The 12,471-nt window shown below is 51.5% G+C and overlaps 2 protein-coding genes across 2 annotated transcripts in view; one reads left to right on the forward strand and one right to left on the reverse strand.

Moving 5' to 3' along the window:
* Positions 1-2,255: 2,255 nt before the first annotated feature.
* Positions 2,256-9,449, reverse strand: zgpat (zinc finger, CCCH-type with G patch domain). The gene is made up of 7 exons (XM_056601640.1): positions 8,973-9,449; positions 8,018-8,690; positions 7,371-7,504; positions 6,535-6,693; positions 5,180-5,302; positions 4,193-4,595; positions 2,256-3,483 (listed from the first exon to the last, which is right to left on the reverse strand). The coding sequence occupies exons 2-7, from the start codon at positions 8,635-8,637 to the stop codon at positions 3,345-3,347; spliced, it is 1,578 nt and encodes a 525-aa protein (XP_056457615.1). The 5' UTR covers positions 8,638-8,690; positions 8,973-9,449; the 3' UTR covers positions 2,256-3,344.
* Positions 9,450-9,555: 106 nt separating this feature from the next.
* The window catches only part of tti1 (TELO2 interacting protein 1), a 16,313-nt gene continuing 13,397 nt past the window's right edge, over positions 9,556-12,471 (forward strand). Inside the window, exons 1-3 of the mRNA XM_056594864.1 lie at positions 9,556-9,690; positions 10,154-10,910; positions 11,497-11,855. Of these exons, the coding sequence (XP_056450839.1) occupies positions 10,176-10,910; positions 11,497-11,855 (1,094 nt within the window). The 5' untranslated portion in view covers positions 9,556-9,690; positions 10,154-10,175. The remainder of the gene's footprint in view (positions 9,691-10,153; positions 10,911-11,496; positions 11,856-12,471) is intronic.

Here is a 12,471-nt window from a genome sequence, read left to right on the forward strand (position 1 = left end):
GTTGGTTCTGTGCAGAAAGCCGAGGCACAAAGTTAAATCATATAATTACGATTGTAATTAAAACCTGGCTGACCTTACGTCATTTCATTTCCATTTCCTGATTTGCTTCCCAGATTAGGACGTGCAATCCCTCGCAAAATCAATTCAGGTCACAGATAAAGGGTCTAATTATAGTTTTTGTGATCAGTGAGTAGATGGTACCTCGTTAATGATACTGTGATGGTAAGTTTAAAGAGCAGAATGTTTCCTAAGCTGTTGATGACCAAAAGTGGGTTAATTATAGTTAATATAATAGTTCCAGCATTTCCTTTTCCTGCGTTTGGAAATCATAAGATCTCTAGGCGCCCAGTGACTATTATTGAGAGTTCAGTCATTTGGCAAACAGACGCTCAATCCCTAAGGGGCTTCTTGTGTTTCACCTGGGATGGCCGTAAGGTGCAGGCGGGGTCAGGGGCCATCTGGCTCTACGGAGCCTTCAGGTTAGACAGCGGACATTGGGGATCGAACACCGAACCTCGTCCCCTGACCCCAAACCTCCCCATGATGAGATCGTTCAGTCAACCAGAACCATCACTGGAGGTGAGGTTCAATGAGCAATACCATCACCTTTTCCCAAAGACACCGTTCACAGAACTCAAACTAGATGTGCGTGTGTGTTTGGACATGTGTGAGTGAGAGTGTGTGTATGAGAGAAAGTGTGTGTGTGTGTGTGTGTGCGAAAAAGGCATTGTGTGGACAAGTGTGTGTGGTTGTGTGAATGAGTGCGTTTGTGAGTGATAGCCTTTTTCCATAACAACTTGTTGACAAGAGATGAGTGTGGGAATGTGTGCGCATTTCCTCATGATATAAAGTGGTCAGCCAACACACAACTTAAACTGGGATGTGTGTGTGCGTGTGTGTGTGAGAGAGAGTATGTGTGGACCTCATCACCCAGAGGACCCTATTAAACCATGAAACATTTCACTGCATTCAGCACAACAGCACTCCAAGAAAAAAAGGCTACTTTTGCTGAGAGAGAGAGAGAGAGAGAGAGAGAGAGAGAGAGAGAGAGAGAGAGAGAGAGAGAGAGAGAGAGAGAGAGAGAGAGATAGACTGCTAGGTATCCAGGCTGCTAGGTATCTAGGCAGCGAGGTCTCTAGGATGGGTCCTTAATTCAGGGCTCAGTGTTCACTGTGTCCGGACCGTGACAGCCCCCCCCTTCTCTCCCTCCCCCCCCACCCCCATCCCCCACCCCCACCAAACACGACTTCAACCTTTCCTGCAGGGACAGGAACCAGAGGCCAGGGAGGTGCAGCCAATCAAGGTGCGATAAAAGTGCAGCGTGGCGGCAGACAGACAGCATACAGACAGACAGACACAGCCCCGTCTCAGAGCCAGAGAGGGAGACGGGCTCTTGAACCCTGAGGCATGAGGACCACAATGATCTGCTGGTGGGACTGGCTGGTCGGTGGAAAGGTCCTGGGTTTGAATCCAAGTGTGTATAATACCCTATATAACCTGAAGACACCCAAGAGCAGAATGACCCTTAACCCCCACCTGCTCCTTAAGGACATGGATCTGAGAGACTGCAGGTCGCTTTAGACCAGGGGTCTCAAACTCGTGGCCCGGGGGCCAATTGAGGCCAGCGGGATGATATTTTGTGGCCCCCTACTTGACAAAGTTTAGTTAGTTAGTGCGGCCCGCGCGTTGTCAAACGCACATTTTGCTGAGTCGCTTGCCACTCTTTTTTATCACTTGTGCTAGGGTGACCAGATTTCAAGTTTTTTTCCGGGATAGTCCTAATTTTGAGTTGCGTGTCCTGAGTCCCGTCAAACTCCAAAGAACGCTAAAAATGTCCCGGTTTCCACCCACCACTATGAAATGTCCCCTGTTGTCAGTGATTACATAGCCAACGTGATCTCATTATAGCCCGATCATTAACTTAAATTGGGTCAGTTGTGCTACTTTCTTTTGTGGAATACTTGATGTGGCCCAGCCTGACCCAGACTCTACCTCCAGCGGCCCCCAGGTAAGTTGAGTTTGAGACCACTGCTTTAGACGAAGGCCTCGGTCACACCAAATTTGTACCGGCTGCCAAATTTGTACCGGGTACGTAATCAGTTGTCCGTTGCCAGGCAACGAACAACAGATTACGTAAGGGGTTGTCCGTTGCCAGGCAGGTTTCCGAAAACATTCGCACTCATGTTGCCAAAGACGAAATAACATTATACAGATAAAGGATCGCTAGATAACTTGTTTTTACTTTATATTTGTATTGTATGTAATTGTTTAATCAAATTTAGCTAGTAAACTGAGTGTATAAAGCAGGTTTCGAAAAACATTCGGGCTCATGTTGCCAAAGACGAAATAACATTATACAGATAAAGGATCGCTAGATAACACTTGTTTTTACTCTATATTTTTATTGCATTTAATTGTTTAATCGAATTTGTAAAATAAGTGTTATCTGTCTTGTCGCGCTCAATGAACGAGTTTGCGAATGTTCTTGAACCTTCCTACGTCATTAGATGCGATCGGCTGTTGCCAGGCAGGTTTGGAATGGATTACGTAAGGATGACGTACCCGGTACAAATTTGGCACCCGGTACAAATTTGGTGTGACACCTCCACTGGACGACTGATAATAATGAACCTGACAGAGAAGTTAGAGAGCCCTTAGGAAAGTCTGAGGGACACTGAAGATCTGAGAGGAAGGATGAGAACTCATAACGTAAAAATGGTACAATTGATGACAAGGGAAGCTTTCTGTAATCTTTATGTACAATGTACAGAAAAACATTACAGCGAAAGGCCGTGTGTGGGCATCATGTGGACGGTCATGTGACCGTGATAAAACGGATGATGGAGGATGGACGATGACGTCGAGGACAGTTTTTTGGGGGTTCATGATGACCAGGGTTGAGTTTATGATGGGGTGGAGATGTTTGAAAACCGCAAAAAAAGACCGTATCGAACAACACAGGCGTGGGTGGCGGCTAAAATCCGTCTTTAAAACCTTCTTTAGGGGGGGGGGGGGGGGATCTCGACGCACACTGCCGCTCCCCGGCGTCAACAGAGTTTATTCAACCAGACGAAAAAAATGAGTGAGTGGAGTAGTAAAGAACTTCGCTCTTCTTCGTTCACAATCCATTCCTGACGCCCAGCGAGAGCGGCTCACCGATTTAAAAAACAAACCAAGAAAACAAACGTCTTTAGGACCACCGGAACACCGGCGTTCCGGATCAGCCTCCTCCTCCAGGGGCGAGGGGAAGGGGTCGTCCTGAGGTCAGAGGTCGGAGGTCGTAGGGTCCCCTCCGTTAATGGCACTAGGATCCGAGGCAGCGGGGTGGGGGTCGGGCTCCGGGGTCAGAACTGGGTCATCTTCTTGTGCGTGTCGGCCTTGCGGTGCTGCGTCTGCACCGACTGCTCCTGGGCCTTCAGGCAGACCAGCTGGCTGCGGGCCGCGCCCAGCTGCTCCTCCAGACGCTTCACCACGCACACGTCCCTGGAACCACACGCTACGGTCAGCTACGGTACGGTGCGCTGAGGGACGCTAGGCTAGGCTACGCTACGGTCAGCTACGGTACGGTGCACTGAGACTGTACGGTGCGCTGAGGGACGCTAGGCTAGGCTACGCTACGGTCAGCTACGGTACGGTGCGCAGAGGGACGCTAGGATAGGCTACGGTTAGCTACTGTACGGTGCACTGAGGGACACTAGGCTAGGGTACGCTAGGCTACGGTCAGCTAATGTACGGTGCGCTGAGGGACGCTAGCCTAGGCTAGGCTACGGTCAGCTACGGTACGGTGCACTGAGGGACACTAGGCTAGGGTACGCTAGGCTACAGTCAGCTACTGTACGGTGGACTGAGGGACGCTAGGATAGGCTAGGCTACGGTCAGCTACGGTACGGTGCACTGAGGGACGCTAGGCTGGGCTACGGCCAGCTATGGTACGGTGCACTGAGGGACGCTAGGCTACGCTACGGTCAGCTACGGTACGGTACACTGAGGTACAGTACGCTATGCTACGGTTAACTACTGTACAGTACACTGAGTTACGCTAGGCTAGGGTATGCTATCTACGGCATGGTCCAGTACGCTATGCTACGGTTAACTTCTGTACACTGCAGTACAATACGCTATGCTTGGGTACACTAGGCCCGGGTACGCTATGCTACGGTACACTTATGTAGGCAAGGCTAGGTCACGTTACCTTCCGGCGCGCTTGCGCAGCGCCTCCGTGATGCGCTGGATCTCGCGCTCCGTCTGGGAGACGCGCTCGGCGGCCTGGAAGAGCCGCACGTTGAGGCTCCGCTTAGCGCCCTCGCCGCCGCGGTACGCCTCGGCGCCGGGGGTGGGCGAGGCCGACGCCCCCTCCGCCCCCCCGTCCCCCAGCTTGCGGTTCAGGAAGTCGAAGACGTTGCGGCGGCCTCCGGGGGCCCGGGGCCGCGGAGCCCTCTTCCTCTTGGGGCCGGGCTGGGGGCCGTCCCCCGGGCGGGGGCCCCGGCGCGCGGCCCGGGGCTGGCTGAGCTCGGCGCTCTGGTCCAGGGACGCCCCCTTGGGGAGGACCACCGCCATGACGGGCTCCACGCGGCCCTCCTGCTGCTTCCCCAGGCCTGGAACACACACTCCCCTTAATACTTAGGTCTGGAAACCACTCCCCTTAATACTCAGGCCTGGAACACACACTCCCCTTAATACTTAGGCCTGGGAACCACTCCCCTTACTACTTAGGTCTGGAAACCACTCCCCTTACTACTTAGGCCTAGAACACACTCCCCTTAATACTTAGGCCTGGAACACACTCAGTACTCAGACCTGGAACACAAACTCCCCTTAATACTTGGGCCTGGAACACACTCAGTACTCAGGCCTGGAACACACACTCCCCTTAATACTCAGGCCTGGAACACACTCAGTACTCAGGCCTGGAACACAAACTCCCCTTAGTACTCAGGCCTGGAACACACTCAGTACTCAGGCCTGGAACACACTCCCCTTAATACTCAGGCCTGGAACACACTCCCCTTAGTACTCAGGCCTGGAACACACTCCCCTTAATACTCAGGCCTGGAACACACTCCCCTTAGTACTTAGGCCTGGAACCCACTCCCCTTAGTATTTAGGCCTGGAACCCACTCCCCTTAGTACTCAGGCCTGGAACACGCTCCCCTTAGCACTCGGGCCTGGAGCAGCCTACCTTTCCCGTACTCGTAGCCCATCTTCAGCATGAGTCGGGAGCCGATGCCTCTGGTGTGGGCCTCCCAGCCCCCGAAGTCAGCGGAGGAGGTGGTGGTCGGGTCCCCGGCGTGGGCCTGGACCACTGCAAGACCACACCAATATTATTATCAGAACACACCTTATTTGAAGAGCACCTTTAAACACAACGTTCACTACAGTGTATTATTGTTATTATAGTATTATGATCTTTTGGGCTCCAGTCCCCAGGGGGGATTGGAACACGACGGAGGGAGGGCGATGTTAACGGGTGATGAGGGATCAGTAACCCCCCCGTTGCATTATCGTTCTTTTGTGTTTTATATCTCTACCCCTTCGATTAATTAGGTTTTCTATCATCTTGAGCAGATCAATTTGAACAGACAACCCCCCCCCCCCCCCCCACCAAGATAATAGCGCCGCGAAAATCAATAACTACCAAATAAGATATTCTATTATATTTAATAGAGATTGATAACATGATTAATACAGTAAGATATTAGTTATCAGTGCAGATCAAATGGAGTTAAGGAGGACAGGCTCCTGGGGGGGGGGCTCAGCTGGGCTCCCCCAGACGCGGATACCAGCCAGGGCTTGTTTTAATGAGGTACACACTGCTCCAACATGGGGCTGGTGTTGTGGTGTATGCTGAGAGATGCCTTTACCCCATACTGCCTTTTACTTTTTATTGTTGTTCAGTCGAGTCCCGGCGGTGCACATTTCATATCATTCATCATCCTTATTCAACATTCTGCCAACAATGAATTGCTATACAGGATAGAAATCAATCGGAATAGCATGACAGTTATCTCAAAGCAATACTAAATATATATACATAAGCGAGAGAGAGAGAGAGCGAGCAAACTATGTTCAGAGAGTAGGGCTGGGTAAAAATATCGATTCATCAATGCACTGCAGTTTATTGTTTTGTGATTCAGAACTTTCTTAGTTGAAATCGATTATTTCCCCCAAAAAAAGGAGCATACTCATTCATTGTAATCTAGAAGCGAGTATGCCTGAATGTACATGCCCTTTTACATTTGTCCATGTTATGATTATTACTTTTATGCTGCAAGTTTTGCTCAGGAACAATACTACACAAGGTGTATTCCTCTTTTGCTAGTTGAAGCACAATGAAATGGTTAATTCTAAATAATATTTTGGTATTTTTGTCATCTGCACGCATTATTGAATCGATATCGAAGCAATTGGATCAATATCTATTCGAAATCGAATCGAATAAAGACCTAAAGAATCGAATTGAATTACCTGGCAGTACCCAGCCCTAGCAGACAGACAACTTGACAGAGCGAGAGAGGGACAGAGAACGAGACAGACCTTTGGCGAAGATGCTGTCTTCGTCATCGTCTTGGTCCGACGAGTCGGACGAGGAAAGGTCGTCTTCTCTCATTGGTGGGATGACGCCGTCGCCCTCGACGACCGCATCCTTCAGTAACAGGGAGTCAAACTTCACAGTGTAGAAGCCGTTGTCAATTTCTACACAGGAGGAAGGAAGGGAGAGGGGAACGCAGATTAACACTGACCTTAAGTAACCTTTACTCACCTAAGGGAGAGGGAACGCAGATTAACACTGACCTTAAGTAACCTTTACTCACCTAAGGGAGAGGGAACGCAGATTAACACTGACCTTAAGTAACCTTTACTCACCTAAGGGAGAGGGAACGCAGCTCAACACTTACCTTAAGTTACCAATACTGACCTTAAATAACCAATACTCATTTAGGGAGACGGAACACAGATTAACAGTGACTTTAAGTAACCTAAGGGAGAGGGAACACACTTTTACACTAACCTTAAGTAATCTATACTAACCTAGGGAGAGAGAAGAGAGAGGGACCTTAAGTAACCTTATGGTTCATAAATGGGCTCTTTGATTTTGTAGCACAATACATCACACAAATGACAATAAATAATAAACAATAGAATATGCGGGAAGGTTTGACAATTTAGTGGTTTTCAAGATATTAATGTTTCAGGTGCCGACTACTATAAATCAAATCAACCTTGTAAAATGTATATACAATTTAATTGGTACACACACACACACACACACACACACACACACACACACACACACACACACACACACACACACACACACACACACACACACACACACACACACACACACACACACACGGGGCGTGGCTGACCCAGGATGCGGGCGGGGTACCAGATGCCGTCCTCGTGGCGCGCCCGGCAGGCGGAGCCCTCCAGCAGGTGGCTGAGGTCCAGCTCCAGGAAGGGCCTGAGCTCCGACACGTACACCACCTCCCCGTGGGAGAACCTGAGGGGAGAGCCCCATGGAGCCGGAGCACACCCAGAGGAAGAACCAGTCAGCCCAGGCGTGAACACTGGGGATCAGAGTCTGGCGGTTCAGGTTGTCGGACTCTGAGACAAAAGGTTCGGGGTTCTAATCCCGAAAGGCCTTGACTCCTACCTGCACTGTATCTGTTTAGCCGTGTTTAAAAGTGTTTGCTATTCATCATTATATGTTGCTTTGGCTTGTAATCTGGCAATTCTAGGTTCTATGAACATCCTTACTGCTCCGACAGCGATATATTGCTGCCTCATTCTTTCGACAAATGGACGTATTATAAGTCACTTTGGATGCAAGCATCTGCAAAAATGCCTTAAATGTAAATGTTATGTGAATGTAAATGAAATATAAATGGAATGTAATTGTGAGGGAAATGTAATGTTAATGTAATGGCATGTCAACCTCTCACACCCGCTGGTCCCACAGGGTCCATATAACTTGCGTCTCCCTTTGTGCAGACGATTGGCGGAACACGCCTACCTGCAGTTGGTCTCGAAGCGACACTTGTCCTCCAGGAAGAAGGGGCAGGGCTTCAGGGACTTGTGGGTGGGGTAGACGTAGAGCACCCTGACCTGCGCCTCGTCCCCGTCCGGCGCCTCCCGGCCCACCACCATGGCGTTGTGGTACTCCAGCGTCCCCCAGGTGGTCCGGTACGGCGCCTGCACCTTGGTGCCGCTGAGCGTGTCTGCGGCACCATCCTCCTCATCACCACCACCGTCATCATCATGACCGTTCTCTTCCTCCTCCTCCTCCTCTTCCTCCTCGCCGTTCACCCTCCCGCCAGCGCTGCTCCCGGACGGGCCCTCCAGCTCAGAGTAGAAAGCAGCAAACTCGTGGTCGAAGCCTCCGTTGGCCTCGTGTTCCCCGCCGGGCTTCGCGACCCCTCCACCGGTGGTCTCCTCCAGGCTGGCTAGCAGCTGGCTCTTCTTCACCGAGATCAGGCTGGCCTCGGTCAGCTCTATCAGCTGGGCCAGGTCCTCTCTGAGCTGCAGCAGGTCCGCCTGGTGGCTGGGGTCCAGGCCTGCCGATAAGGCCGTGTCCACCTGCTGGAGCTGGGCCCGGTAGGCGGTGATGCCCGCCTCCAACGACTCCTCGTCCATGATTTGTGTTTCCGCTGAGACTGCAGTGGCTATCGCTCGTCCACGTCAGGTACCTGAGACACCGACACAGAGGGTCACAAGAGGGACGATGTCTGTACTGTCATATTGTAGTGCATGATGAGCCCTATACGTTTGGAAATTGATTTGATATTGCTCAGCTTAGTTGATCTATTCAGCCCCAGTGACTATTATTATCTTAGACCTTCACTAGCTAGCCAATAGAGCTAGTGAATACAAGGCTGTTTTCAGAAGCGTTTCTAGGCTAACCTTAGATTCGTTCTCATTTCACCACCTCACACAAGTGACCCCCATTCACAGCAGTCGTCATTACAAACCTGTGTTATAAATATGACATGTAGTGCAACGTTTAATTCATGGCGTTTGTATAACAGCGACATCTACGGTCCTCGGGTCCTCAGCTAGCAGCTAGCCTCCCTCCCAGGGTGTGTGTCCAGAGGTGTGTTCAGCTCATCGACCGCACCGACTCGACCTCCCGGGGCTTTGGAGCTGACGCGGGGGAACCAAAGCGACATCGTTCACACCCGATCACAGGGGCTCGTCTGTGTTTACAGACACGATTCGTGGTCGTTCGAGGAGCTACCGGTGCTACCAGGAGTAGAAAGCTATCAAAACACGAGTTTCTGTAGTGACAACACGATTTCCGTTTAGTAAAGCTGTATTTTCAAAGTAAAAGTCCAGAGGCTTGTTGAAATAGGATTTCATTTGCAGTTTAAAGGAGATACGTCTCAATAAAGAGAGTCTATTAATATGATTAATACAGAAACTGAAACATGTAGTCCAAACTATCTCATTTACCGATAAATAAGATGAGGTAAATTATCGTTGTGAACATTTACTTAAGATAAATCGAAATGACCGGAAACCACGTTGTGTTGTGCGGTCGGGACGAGTCGCGTGTTTAGTACGTCAGCCACAACATCCTCAACGTGTGGATGCTGAGTTTATTTTCTCTAAAAAGTCCAATGTTATGGTCCACATCATGCATGTGTGCATTTCTCAATTACTTCATCGCTGAATATCTTCAAGGTTAAGGTAGGCTCTTGTTGATTAAATGGTAGTTTATATCAAGACTGTAGAAATATACAGACTGTAGAACTATGTATGATGTTAAATTGTCTAATTGAAATGATTGATACCATTGAGTTTCGCTTTTTATATCCATCGATAACAATAGGATCCATAGTATAATCGTAATCATTACCGTTGTGTTTGTGGGTTATTCACATGTTCTTCTGTTATGAAGGGTTAAGACTGCGTGTTTCTCCACCTGTCTAGCTGCTGCGGCAGAAACAACCGCCTCTCGGGGCAAATTAAGGACTCTTGCATGTTTGAGGGTTGATTTGGTGCATTCCGCATAATCGCCGGCTCCTCAACGTAATTTACTGTCACCCTATTGTTTCATTTAACGACGGTTAGTATAGTAAAATATATAATCTCCTCTCTCTCCTCTTCCTCTCTCTCTCTCTCTCCCCCTCCCTCCCTCCCTCCTTTCCAGCGAGCAACCATCCGCCCCCACCATGACCCAGATCGACAACCCTAAGATCGCCTTCGCCTACCTGAGGCCGGCGTGCGTCCTGCTGACGCGGGAGCCCACCGTGGCCAACGTGGAGACGCTGGGGGGGCAGCTGAGGGAGCTGGACGACGCCACGCTGCAGCAGCTGCAGGAGTACGTCCTGTTCCCGCTGCGCTTCGTCCTGCGGCTGCCGGCGGCCGCGCCGCACCGCGAGCGCCTGACGCAGTCCGTGGTGGAGGCCATGAGCCACGTCCTGGAGACCACCTGCGTGCGCAGCTGGGACATGCTGCGCGAGCTGCTGTCGGAACTGTGCCTCTGCCTCGCCTCGCCCCGCGACCCGGGCCGGCCGGCGCCCGGCGTGTCGGAGGAGCTGAAGGGGGCAGTGCTGCGCTGCCTGAGCGCCCTGCTCCACGCCGCCTACGGGGACGTGCTGCCGCGGCTGTACGAGCCCGCCACGCTGCCCGGGCTGGGGGCCGCCGTGTCCCTGCTGCTGGCCCTCGGGGAGGGCGAGCAGAGCCGGGAGGTGCAGCTGGGGGCCCTGGGCGTGCTGCTGACCCTGGGGGGCCAGTGCGACTGCGGCCGGGGGGGGGGGGAGGAGCATCCGGCGCTGGGGGAGGAGGAGCGGCGGGCGGCGGGGAGCGCCATGGCTTCCTTCCTGCCCGGCATCACCGTGGCGCTGACCCGGCTGGTGGCCGGAGACCCCCGGCACGGACACGCCGTCACCGTCCGGGCCATCAAGGTCAGTAAACCCCCCCCCCCCCCCCTCAATGTCCTCTGTGGTTGTCGTTGTCGTTGTCATGGCTACGAGCAGCCACGTACACAGGCTACCACCCCGGCTTAGCTCACCTGTATCCAACCCACCTCCAGGGCACAACACCCCCACCACCTCAGCCACCACCACCTCAGCCACCACCACCTCAACCCCCACCACCCCCACCACCCCCCACCACCTCAGCCACCACCACCTCAACCACCACCACCCCCACCACCCCTCCAAACCACCACCACCACTACCACCATCACCACCACCCCCCACCACCCCCACCACCACCACCACCACCACCACCACCCCCCATTACCACCACCATCCCCCCCAGCCCAAACCACCACCACCACCACCCCCACCACCCCAAACCAGCACCCCACCACGTCCACCACGTGACAACATACAGTATCAAAGAAGTTGAATAGTTCAAAGTATTGCTAATATTAAAACATGTATTTATCATACATAGAAATATACATATTTTATTTTAAGTTTCCATGAATAGAAAAACACTTGTGTGTCTGTGTGTTGACCCTCCCCTCCACCTGTGGACCTCCAGGTGTGGTACCGGACCGTTGCCCTGGTGATGGGCGACACCCAGCTCCGGGGCGCGGCCCCCGGGGGGGAGGCGGGCGACCGGGGGGGGGGCCCGGGGCCACCGGGCCAGGCGGGGGAGCTGGTGGTGGTGCGGTCCCCGGACTGGGTGCAGGGCGCGGCCGGGCGGCTGGCCCTGCTGCTGAAGAGGCTGATCTCCTGCACCGCCGCCCACCGCCACTGGAGGGTGCGGCTGGAGCTGGTGGCGCTGGCCGACCACCTGCTGGAGCACTGCGGCCGCTCCCTGGGGGGCGAGTGCATGGGGCCCCTGCTGGAGGCCCTGGTGGGGGCCGTGAACGACGAGGAGCCCCGCGTACGAGAGAGGTGACCACCACAAGCCACTGTGACTATCACCATCCACGTTATCTAGTACTACTACCTTTACTATTACTATCACTGTCAACGTGTACTGTTAATATTACTATTACTATCTACCTTAACTATGACTATCACCATCCACGTTATCTAGTACTACTACCTTTACTATTACTATCACTACCTACCTTTACTATTACTATGACTATCACCATCCACGTTATCTAGTACTACTACCTTTACTATTACTATCACTGTCAACGTGTACTGTTAATATTACTATTACTAACTACCTTTACTATGACTATCACCATCCACGTTATCTAGTACTACTACCTTTACTATTACTATCACTGTCCACGTTATCTGGTACTACTACCTTTACTATTACTTTCACTATCCATGTTTATTTTCACTATCCACGTTTACCATTACTATGAGTATTACTATGACTATCACTATCCACGTTTACTATTACTATTCACGTTTACGATTACTAATCACCTTTACTATGACTATCACTATCCACGTTTATTATTACTATTACTATTCACGTTTACTATTACTCTCCACGTTTACCATTATTATGAGTATTACTATGACTATTAATATCCACGTTTACTAT

Source organism: Gadus chalcogrammus, chromosome 1 (genome assembly GCF_026213295.1).
Source record: "Gadus chalcogrammus isolate NIFS_2021 chromosome 1, NIFS_Gcha_1.0, whole genome shotgun sequence".
Classification (NCBI taxonomy): Eukaryota; Metazoa; Chordata; class Actinopteri; order Gadiformes; family Gadidae; genus Gadus; species Gadus chalcogrammus.

What these genes read in the sequence shown, in the direction of transcription:
- zgpat (XM_056601640.1), bottom strand. Translation starts at nt 8,637, where the DNA reads ATGGACGAGGAGTCGTTGGAGGCGGGCATCACCGCCTACCGGGCCCAG. An exon ending in GGGCTACGAGTACGGGAAAG is followed by an intron (nt 4,596 to 5,179) that starts GTAGGCTGCTCC and finishes TGTGTGTTCCAG; the next exon opens with GCCTGGGGAAGCAGCAGGAG. An exon ending in CTGCGCAAGCGCGCCGGAAG is followed by an intron (nt 3,484 to 4,192) that starts GTAACGTGACCT and finishes GTGTGGTTCCAG; the next exon opens with GGACGTGTGCGTGGTGAAGC.